The sequence below is a fragment of the Chiloscyllium plagiosum genome, chromosome 10 (genome assembly GCF_004010195.1).
Source record: "Chiloscyllium plagiosum isolate BGI_BamShark_2017 chromosome 10, ASM401019v2, whole genome shotgun sequence".
NCBI classification, from domain to species: Eukaryota; Metazoa; Chordata; class Chondrichthyes; order Orectolobiformes; family Hemiscylliidae; genus Chiloscyllium; species Chiloscyllium plagiosum.
The window spans coordinates 624,144-635,875 of record NC_057719.1 but is presented as its reverse complement, the minus strand read 5'-3'; the positions used below and the strand labels follow the sequence as shown (position 1 = coordinate 635,875).

Here is an 11,732-nt window from a genome sequence, read left to right as displayed (position 1 = left end):
CCACTGTAAACCCCGATACACCCCACTGTAAACTCCGATGCACTGTACCCCATTTTTACCACCACAATCTCTTTGTGATGTCTGTCGTGACACGTTCCCTACTCTCTTTCTTTGCAGGAACTTGGTGATTTGGAATCCGAAGTGAAGAACATTGAAAATAAACTTTTGAAGATCAACACCATCCTGTCCTCCATTAAACTCTGTGACCTCCCCATCGTGGAGCATTTGGAGAACAGACAGGTAGCAGCATTGTCCCTGCATATTAGTGTCTTTGACGTTCCTGACATTTGATACAATTTCCTCCTAAAGCCAATAGAGTGTATTGTGTTGGTTTGCTCTTGTTGGTGATGGGTCAGCACCTGGTAATGTCTCGCCATTGAATCCTGATCGGCCTCTGAATGCTCTTCCCCATTTAGATCATGTATTTCCAGTGCTTCTGTAATCAATGTGAAATGCACAGATGTGCTTTTGCATCTTCTCTTAAACCGTTTCTTTCCTGAATTTAGATAATCCTGGAGAACCTTGAGGAGATGAAGGAGCTTGTTGGTATGATGGAGCACTGTAAGGAGACTCTGGGAATAACGCCAGAGGCGATCTGTACGGTCGAGGTCTTCACCAAGATTCAGCACCTGTCCACAGAACTGACACATCTGCAGGAGGTGACAACGCAGCAGAGCACCATGTTACAGGTACATCACCTGACAGCCTGGAGAGTGAGCTCACAGACTGGTCCCTTACCTCACTCACTGACTGTTCATCCTACTTTAAAAATATTAATTTATGTGATATGGGTGTCACTGTTTGGGCTTCATTTATTTCCTGTCCCTAGTTGCCCCCCTTGTGAAGGTGGGGGTGAGCTGCCTTCTTGAACCGCTGCAGTCCGTGTGCTGTGGGTAGACCCACAATGTCCCTTAGGGAGGAAATTCCAGGATTCTGACCCAGTGACAGTGAAGAAACGGTGATGTATTTCCAAGTCAGGATGATGAGTGGCTTGAAGGGGAACTTGCAGGGGGTGGTGTTCCCATGTATCTCCTGCCCTTGTCCTTCTAGATGGAAGTGGCTGTGGGTTTGGAAGGTGCTGTCTGAGGGTCTTTGGTGAGTTTCTGCAGTGCATCTTGTAGATGGTACACACTGCTGCTACTGAGCGTCGGTGGTGGAGGGAGTGGGTGTTTGTGGATGTGGTGCCAATCAAGCGGCTGCTTTGTCCTGGATGGTATCGAGCTCCTTAGAGCTGAACCCATCCAGGGCAAGTGGGGAGTATTCCATCACATGCCGTGTCGATGGTGGACAGGCTTTGGGGATTCAGGAGGTGAGTTACTCGCCGCAGGATTCCCATGGATTGGTGAGCCTATCTCCTGAGCAGAAACTCTAATCCATATCAAATATTCATCTCCAGCTGTACAGGTGGTACCTGCTGGAATTCTCATTCTGAACTGGTGGCATGGTGGCTCAGTGGTTAGCACTGCTGCCTTACAGTGCCACGGACCTGGGTTCAATTCCAACCTTGGGACAATTGCCTTTTGTGGAGTTTGCACATTTTCCCCATGTCTGTGTGGATTTGCTCTGGCTTCCTCCCACAATTGAAAGATGTGTAGGTTAGGTGAATTGGCCATGCTAAAATGTCCATAGTGTTAGGTGCATTAGTCAGAGGGAAATGGGTCTGGGTGGGTTACTCATCAGAGGGTCGGAGGGTCCTGTTTCCACACTGTAGGGATTCTATGAACCCTGCTTCTCATTCGACCCTTTCCCTGTGAAGCATATTAGAATATCTTGTTACATTAAAGACCATTACCTGCTCAATGTTTATATCTCACCACACAGCTATCTCTGGTGTTTACCAAGAATTGATCCTTCGGCCCTCCGATTGCTCATCTACACACTGCCCTCTAGTGACACCATCTGAATGCACAGTGTCCACACTCAGCTCCAACTCACTGCCCTCTCTGAACTCCTCTACTGTCTCTGACTTGTCAGATAACGTCCAGTGTTGGAGGAGCAGTAATTCCCAGGAATGAAAGATAAGAAAGACAGGCCGTTGTTTTCAGCCTCTGTCTAAACTCTGTTCCTTAGCTACTAACTCCTTCCCTACCCCTGCAACAGCTCAGCCAAATATTTTGCAACCTTTGCCTCTCATTTGAACCGGGTCGAATGCTCACACACATATCCGTTGAAGATTAAAACCACCCATTTCCAACCTGTAACATCACCAGTTACTGCCTCTACCTCAGCTCCTCTGCTGCTCAAACCCTTATCAATGTCTTTGTTAAATCAGAAATTCACGACCACAGTACACTCTGTACCATCCACTTTCACTTGTATCTTAAATATTGAAACTCATCCAATGCCTGAATGGCAACTTGTACAGAGTCCTGTTCACCAGTCACCAAAGATGTCGAAGCACCTGGGTGTCCTGGTGCATGAATCTCAGCCTCAGCATCTGGGTACAGCAAGTAATTCAGAAAACAAATGTTATCATCTATTGAGAGAGGAACTGAATGCAGGGAGTAGGGAGGTTACGCTTTTGTTATACAGAGCATCGGTGAGACCACATCTGAAGGTCTGTGTTCACTCCTGGTCACCTGCTTTAGGGAAGATGTTTGGAGAAGGTTTACCAAACTATTACCAGGAATGAGTGGGCCATCTGACAAAGAAAGATTGACTAGGTTGAGTCTGTGTCTACTGGAGTTTATAAAAGTTAGATGTGACTTGATTGAAATATACAACATCCTGAGGGAACTTGGCTGGGTGCATGTGGAGAGGATGTGGAGAATCTAGAACTTGGGAACACTTTAATGGATTGTCCATTTAAAACAGAGATGACAAGTTTTGTCTTTCTCAAAATGTTGAGTCTTTGGAACTCTCTTCCTTAAAAGATGTGGGAGCAGAATCTTTGAATATATTTAAGATTGAGACAGATAAGATTCTTCATAAGCCAGGGATGGGGAGGGGGTGAGGGGTGCTGAAATGTATTGAGGGTAAGTGGGTACACAGTGTAATCGGATCAGCCATGATTCTTTTGAATGGCTTGTTGAGGTACATCGGCTATAGAGTTGACAGGACCTCAATTTCAAACTTCTCATCTTTGTTTCCAAACCCCCCCTATCCTTGCCTGCTCCGTCTCTCTGCAATCTCCGCTTACCTCGTAACCCTCCAAGACCCCTGCACTTCTCCAATTCCAAATTGCCCCAATTACCATCATTCCATCTTTGACAGCTGTGCCTTGGAGCTGTTTGGATGCCAAGTTCTGGAATTCCCTCCCTAAACCTCTGCTGTCACCCCCATTAAGATGCTGCTTAAACCTATGACCAGATTCTTGTTTCTATGACCTATATGTCTTTATGTGGTTGGTGTTGCATTTTCTTTGATAACAATTCTGAAGTGAGTCTTGGGATGTTTTACCATGTTAGACAGTGCAAAGTAACAAGTTGTTGCTGTCTGTACCAATTTGTGTGTGTATCTGGGAATATATTGCTGTTTGGCATGTGAAGCTCCTTTCATTTGGTACCATGTTATTATCTCTTCCAGTCACTGTTGGAAAAATTACAGGAATATAACACAGAGATGGAGAGGTTACAGCAGGTGAGTACATGTAGCAGAGGACACATGTTCCTCCCATCCCCATCCACATGTCTTCAGGACTGAGGCTGGAATCAGATACTCACCATGTCCCCTCTTGTGAACAATAATATTGACATGACAATCTAGTTCAGTATCATTCACCCGTTGACCAGATGAAGGAGAGGAAGACCGGGATGGCAGTTCCTCTGTCCACAGGGAATGTGAGACGATCCTTGCACTGCTTCTCGATCACCCTTCTTCAGATACTTGCACTTGTTTGTAGGATGGTGTGGAGGTGTTGGAGTTGGACTGGGGTGGGCAAGGTCAGAGGTCACACAATACCAGGTTATAGTCCAACAGGTTTATTTGAAATCTACAAGCTTTCGGAGCACTGCTCCTTCATCCCCTGACTACAACCTGGTATTATGTGACTTCTGACTTTGTTTGTAGGAGGCACAGGGTGACTGATTCCCATTTATAAAGGTCTTTACTTTATCAATTAAAATCACAGCTTACAACAGCTGGAAAGAGAAAACAAACTGTATACCTTCAGACTTGGGATGCTTTTTACTGCAGCACAGAAACACAGCTCCATCTCCTCCAAAGGTCCCCTGGGTTCTGCCAAAGCATTCACAGCCCCAAGTTGTTCAGTATCTGGGAGCCAATCACATCACTGTTGGCAGGCAGAAAACCTTAGTCTTTGATTAACATGTCATCAGCCCGCAGACCAATCAGCTACTTGTTACCAACCAAATCTCCATTTGTATGCACCTCTTGACTCCAGTTCCTCTCCAATCAGGCTTTACTGTTGCTGCCTAAACTGTACTGCCAAAAATGTCAAGTTACTTCTAAATTTAAAAAAAATCTTTTGACAATCCTTGATTTTTAAAACAGTTCTTTCCCCATTTCGGTCTACATCCAAAAGCACAAAGAAACGAAAAGGTGTGGTTTTTACATTTCTCAATCATTCAAAACCAATGATGGACATGCAAATAAAAGTTGACATAGTCAAATAAGACAATAAGTTGTGCTGCCATTGGACAGAAAGGACTAGTGATCAGTTTAACCTGAGGATCACCCCACCTCACAAAACTAACAACTAAAAAATTAAAAGTAAAAATGCAACAGTCTCTTCCCCACATCCTGGATTTGCCTCCCTCAATCTTTCTGCCTCACCCTCTGCCATTAGGATCCTCCTTATAATAAAACCATTTGGCCAATATTTCATTCCCCTCCCACGAATGTCCCCTACTGTTGTAGTCATTCCTTTCTGATTTATATGAGCTGCCTTGGGACATTATAACTCTAAACTTGTGCAATTATTGAGTGTTTTCAGATAAGGAGGAGAAAGTGGGGACTGCAGATCCTGGAGATCAGAGCTTAAAAATGTGTTGCTGGAAAAGCGCAGCAGGTCAGGCAGCATCAAAGGAGCAGGAGAATCGACGTTTCGGGCATTCCTGAAGAAGGGCTTATGCCCAAAACCTCGATTCTCCTGCTCCTTTGATGCTGCCTGGCCTGCTGCGCTTTTCCAGCAACATATTTTTAAGCTCTGTTTTCAGATAAGGGCTAGCATATACCTAATGGAATGAATGGGCTCCCTCAGGGGATGCCTATGGAACAAGGGTCAGTTTGTGTGGGAGGACTTGGGGAAATATTCGAGGCTGACTAAACCTCTATCATGTTCCCAGGTGGGTGAGCTTTATGATGAAACACAAGGCGAGAGGCTGGCTAGTCTGACCGAGCGGAGGGAGTTACTGTTGAACAGTACACAGGAAGCACTGACTCAGCTTGTACAAGACAAGCCAGAGGGTGAGGAGCCGGCTGACAAGAGCAGCAGAGAGGAAGAGCAGTCAGCCACAGCACTGAGCAACCTCCCCTGGGACTCCAAGGTACTTCCTCGTCCGGACGTGGAGCTGGGACCGGGTTGGGTTCCAACATTTTCCAGGTGAAATTTGGGGCTGGGACATTTATGAGCTGGCTGACTATGACAGGCTGAGCATCAGCTACAGGAGTGTGGTGGTGATCTTACTGATCATACTGAGAAACAAGAGTCAAATTCAACCCTGACTACAGTGAGAATTCAAATTTCAATCCTCCAAACTCGAGAAATAAAAAAGCTGCTCTGTCGAAGGGTCAGTGCTGAGGGAGTGCCGCACTGTCGGAGGGTCCATACTGAAGGAGTGCGCATTATCGGAGGGTCAGTGCTGAGGGAGTGCCACACTGTCGGAGGGTCCATACTGAAGGAGTGTGCATTATCAGAGGGTTGGTGCTGAGGGAGTGCTGCACTGTCACAGTACTGAGGGAATGCACACTATCGGAGGGTCAGTGCTGAGGGACCACTGCATTGTCGGAGGGTCAGTGCTGAGGGAGCATCACATTGTTAGTTGGTCAGTACTGAGGGAATGCTGCGATGTCAGAGGGTCAACACTGAGAGAGCACTGCACTGTCGGAAGGTCAGCGCTGAGGGCGTGCCACATGCACTGTTGGAGGGCTTGTACTGAGGGAGCGCCGCACTCTCACAGGGTCAGTGTTTAAGGAGATAGCTCCATATTCAGTTAACTACTTTGTTATTGTTGTCATGTGGGAAATGCAGCAGTCTGTGCACAGTAAGATCCCACCAACAGCATTGGGATTGTGTCGAGATGATCTGTTGACTGATTGGCCTGGATACCGTGGTGAACAGTCCTCTGCCCTGCCCCTTTCCTACAATGCAATGATATGGGGTGTCTTACATTCTCCCCAGCAGAGAGATGGTGACTCAGCAAAGAGTCTCTGACAGTGCAGCACTCCGTCTGGGTCAGCTTGGCTTTGTGTGTTCCAGTCCTTGAGTGGGACTGAACCCAGAGTGGACTGAGGTGAAAGGTGGATAAAAACAATGACTGCAGATCCTGGAAACCAGATTCTGGATCAGTGGTGCTGGAAGAGCACAGCAATTCAGGCAGCATCCGAGGAGCAGCAAAATCGACGTTTCGGGCAAAAGCCCTTCATCAGGAATAAAGGCAGAGAGCCTGAAGGGTGGAGAGATAAGCTAGAGGGGGGTGGGGGTGGGGAGAGAGTAGCATAGAGTACAATAGGTCAGTGTTCCGAGGCAGAAGATGAGGCGTTCTTCCTCCAGGGTCTGGTGGTGAGGGAATGGCGGTGAAGGTGGGTGTGCTGCCAGAGGGATGAGGATTCACACCGACTGGAGAATAACAACAACAGAACAGGAGGGTCTGTCTGTCTGACTGTCTGTCTGTCTGACTGTCTGTCTGTCTGACTGTCTGTCTGACTGTCTGACTGTCTGTCTGACTGTCTGACTGACTGTCTGACTGTCTGTCTGACTGACTGTCTGACTGACTGTCTGACTGTCTGTCTGACTGTCTGTCTGACTGTCTGTCTGACTGTCTGACTGTCTGACTGCCTGTCTGACTCTGAGTGTGTGCAGACCGTTGATTGGAGGGGAAGTTGGGCAATAATTACACAATGCACTTCTGCTGCCAGTTTACATTGTGTGTGAAATCCCACAGATTTCTTCAGAGATACAGCACAGAAGATTGGACTCAGTAAAGTTTAGAAGGATGAGGGCAGATCTGATTGAACTTTCCAGATTACTCATAGAGTGACAGGGAGAAGATTGTTCCATTAGTAGGAGAGACCAGGTGCAGGCAGCACAGCCTCAGGGTGAAGGGATAACCCTTTAAAACTGAGATGAGGAGGAATTTCTTCAGCCAGAGGGTAGTTACTAATCTGTGGAAATTATTGCTGCAGAGGACTGTAGAGGCCAAGTCACTGAGTGTGTTTAAGATGGAGATTGATAGGTTATATAGAACAAAGAACTATGGATGATAGAGAGCTGAAACAAAACCAGGAATTGCTGGTGAATCCCAGAAGGAGTGACAGCATCAGGGGAAGAAAGCAGACCTAACATTTTGAGTCCTGTGACACTTCATCAAAACAGAGATCGATGGGTTCTTGATTAGTAAGGGAATCGAGGGTTACAGAGAGAAAGCAGGAGGAAGGATGAGAAACTTATCAGCCATGTCAAATGATAAAGCAGATTTGATGGGCTGAATAGCCTAATTCTTCTCTTATATTCAAAGACCACCCTTTGACCCCCTCATTTCTGTGTTATTCCTTTGATATTCAATTAGTCCCATTCGGCACAGTGCGGCACAATGGCTCATGGGGCGGCACGGTGGCTCAGTGGTTAGCACTGCTGCCTCACAGCACCAGGGACCCGGGTTCAATTCCCGCCTCGGGCAACTGTCTGTGTGGAGTCTGCACATTCTCCCCGTGTCTGTGTGGGTTTCCTCCGGGTGCTCCGGTTTCCTCCCACAGTCCAAAGATGTGCAGGTCAGGTGAATTGGCCATGCTAAATTGCCCATAGTGTTAGGTGCATTAGTCAAGGGTGAATGTAGGGGAAAGTGGGTCGCTCTTCGAAGGGTTGGTGTGGACTTGTTGGGCCAAAGGGCCTGTTTCCACACTGTAGGTAATCTAATCTCTCCAGCTTTTTCCTCATGGCCCTGCAGCTTTTTATCCTTTCTGGATAATTATCTGTTGAGCTTCCACCAGTATTTCTGTCATCAGATCCAACCAACCTGCTTCGGAAAATAATTCCCCAGCTTCCTTTCTTCGAAAGTTTTACCTTCAACTTGAGAAGCTGAGGTTGTTCAAGCCAGAGTCGAGCAAAGATCTAACAACGAAAGATACATGAAAATAACGAGAGCAAATCCAAAGGGAGCTGGGATGTGAATGTATCAATTCCGGAAGGTGTGTGGAATTCTGGATTTCATAAACAGAGGCTTAGATTGGGATTGTACACATCTTCCTGCAGGTGAGGAGAATATCGGGAGGTGTAGAAACGCAGTGTGGCCAGCAGCTGTACATCCTGTCCATCTCCACTGGGATTTTCTCTCTGCCAGGAGGTACATTAGACAGGCATCAGGGTCACGCTGGGCTGATTGAGGTCCCAGAGAATGGCCTCCTCCCACTGCCAATCCATTATGTGGGGAGGTCAATGCCCATGGAAGTACGCTGCTGAGTCCAACCTGCCAGTTCAGGCTGGATTTCGGCAACCTGCGTCCATCAGTGGCCTAATCCACTCGCCCCATCCCTGTCCCCCCAAACCACTGATGATCCAGTTCCCCCAACCCAAACCAGTCACAGGAGAAACCCTGGTGTTGCAGAGACCCCTGATTTCCCATGGTCCTGTCTCCTTGGCATCCTCTTCTTCAGTGGGATCCCTGAGAAATGTATCAGCTGTGATTGCAAGGCAGAGCAGGGTTGAGAGGCTGTATGGCCTAATTCTGCTCCTGTTTCAATGGTCTCCCTGCAGCCCCAGCTGAGGCCAATACCTTGCAGGGGCAAGAGTTCCTCTGTAGTGCAGTTGGAAGATCCAGCTCAAAACTCCAATTCCTTGGGAATGCTGGTAAAGCTGGGTCATTGTCCCAGATGGGAATGTTGAGGGGAGATCGGGTTGTTCAAGATCATGACAGAGTGGACAGGGAGAAACTGTTTCGATTCCTGCAAAGCTCAGGAACCAGAGCACACAGGTTTAAGAGAAAGTGAGGACTGCAGATCCTGGAGATGAGAGTTGAAAAGTGTGGTGCTGGAAAGGCACAGCCGGTCAGGCAGCATCCGAGGAGCAGGAGAACATTCAGGCTTATGTCAATGCTCCTGCTTCTCAGATGTTGCCTAACCTGCTGTGCTTTTCCAGTGCCACACTTTTCCACACAGACTTAAGGTGATAACAAAAGAGACAATAGAGACACGAGGGAAAATGTTAACACAGACCGAGTTCTACTTTCTGCAACACATTGGCAGAGTGTTGGAGTCAGATTCAGAATGGGGAGAATTAGCAGGGCTAAGGGGAAAGGTGGTGGGACCAGCTACGTTGCTGTTACAGAGAACTGGCAAACACCTGACAGACCAAATTATTGTTAGTTATTCCTTCACGGGGTGTTGAATGTTGATGTTGTGGGTGTCACTGGCCAGGCCAGCATTTATGGCCAATCCCTAATTACCCAGGAGGGAGTTAAGAGTCACCCACAATACTGTGGGTCTGGAGTTACATATAGGCCAAACCAGGTAGGGATGGCAGTTTCCTTCCCTGAAGGACATCAGTGACCCAGATGGGTTTTTCCAACAATCAACAGTGGATTCATGGTCAGCATGAGACTTTTAATTCCAGATACTCAATGAATTCAAATCCCAGTGTGGGATTCAGACCTGAGTCCCCAGAACATTACCTGGCCTCTTACACTACTACCAATTCTATGATTCAATTCCATGTTGATGAGAGATGTTCAAACCCCTGATTAGATAGACAGATGATAGAAGAATGGCTGACCTGAGAGCACTGATCAAATATAATCAGCAACAGAAGTAGAAGTCTTAAAAAAGACAATATTCTTACCTTAGTAAAAAACACTTGTTTTTGTGGGTGGCACAGTGGTTAGCACTGCTGCCTCACAGCGCCAGAGACCCGGGTTCAATTCCCGCCTCAGGCGACTGACTGTGAGGAGTTTGCACATTCTCCCCGTGTCTGCGCGGGTTTCCTCCGGGTGCTCCGGTTTCCTCCCACAGTCCAAAGATGTGCAAGTTAGGTGAATTGGCCATGCTAAATTGCCCGTGGTGTTAGGTGAAGGGGTAAATGTAAGAGAATGGGTCTGGGTGGGTTGCGTGTCAGTGTGGACTTGTTGGGCCGAAGGGCCTGTTTCCACACTGTAAGTAATCTAATCTAATCAAATATCCACTTGACGGGGGGGGAGAGAGAGAGAGAGAGAAAGAATTGAACTGGGTCAGGGTCTGTTAGAAAGAATACTTCACAATCACTTTTGCAGACACCAGCCTTTTATTTCAGATTTTTAAAAGAGTCAGCTTTTCAAACTGCCTGCAGGAAGGTTTGAGCCTGTGTTTGTGGGGCACAGGTTGTGTTGGAATTTCTGCCTCGTAAGGAACCAGCAGAGAAGGAGTCAGTTACTGTGTCACCAGTCAATGCCAAAGCAGCCTAAGGTGTGGATCTTGGGCTAGCATTGGTTTACATTATTAGCCAATCACCCAAATATTAGTTCAATGCTAATTTATGTTACAGGGTCAAAGCCAGGTACAGTCTTGAGCGAAGTCGGGTTAGGGTTTGGAAAATAAATTGCTTCAGTTCTTGTTCAGTCCAAAGTTTACAGTCTTACACTCTGTTCCCTTTTTGATAGTATACTGTGAGGTTCTTTTCATTAGAGTTAGAAAAACAAACTCTGCAGTAAAATGGGCGGTAAAGAGGTGTGTGTATTTGTTAATTTTGCCTTAAGCTGTATGGTCAGAAATCGCCCAGTTTTCCATTACAACAAACTCCGTTGTGCAACAGGAGTCCCAGTTTCTGGAAAGGCATGTGAGGGAGACTGTGACTGGGCCAGTTAGGCTTTTTCACAGCTACCCTATTGATAGGTATTGTCATCATCTTTCTCTGGATATTGTCAGCAAACGGCCTGCAGACTCAGGCCAGGCATCAAGGCCCACTTCATTGGCTTGTGCACGGGATCTAGGCTGCAAGTTAAGTGAGGAACTGTCCTCCCTCTGAGTAGACCAGGGCTGCAGAGGGTATTAAAACTCCTTGGGCAGTGTTTTGAGGAAGAGCAGGTGAAGTTCTCTTCTGTCCTCAGGCCAGTATTCTCACCCTACTCCACAGGTTAGATTAGATCAGATTAGATTCCCTACAGTGTGGAAACAGGCCCTTTGGCCCAACAAGTCCATACCGACCCTCTGAAGAGTAACCCACCCAGACCCATTTCCCTCTGACTAATGCACCTAACACTATGGGCAATTTAGCATGGCCAATTCACCTGACCTGCACATCTTTGGACTGTGGGAGGAAACTGGAGCACCCGGAGGAAACCCACGCAGACACGGGGAGAATGTGCAAACTCCACACAGTCAGTCGCCCTGAGGCTGGAATCGAACCTGAGGTAGCAATGCTAACCACTGAGCCACCGTGCCACCCAGTGCTGTTTTTGGATCTTGTTGTGTGCCATGGTTCCTGTGTTACCATGGTGACAACATGTCAAAGTTACCTCCTTGACTGTGATGTGCTTTGGTGTGTCCTGAGTTTGTGAGGAAATGGGAGAGAAATGTTCTTTTATTCCAGGTCTCCCCTGATGGCAAACTGCCTTCCTTGTTAGAGGAGGATGAGGAACATGAAGAAG

At 47.1% G+C, this 11,732-nt stretch overlaps 1 protein-coding gene across 1 annotated transcript in view; it reads left to right on the top strand.

The window, feature by feature from the left end:
- The window catches only part of LOC122553912 (nesprin-2-like), a 73,008-nt gene extending 72,717 nt beyond the window's left edge, over positions 1-291 (top strand). Inside the window, exon 16 of the mRNA XM_043698419.1 lies at positions 118-291. Within this exon, the coding sequence (XP_043554354.1) occupies positions 118-291 (174 nt within the window). The remainder of the gene's footprint in view (positions 1-117) is intronic.
- The last annotated feature ends 11,441 nt before the right edge of the window (positions 292-11,732 follow it).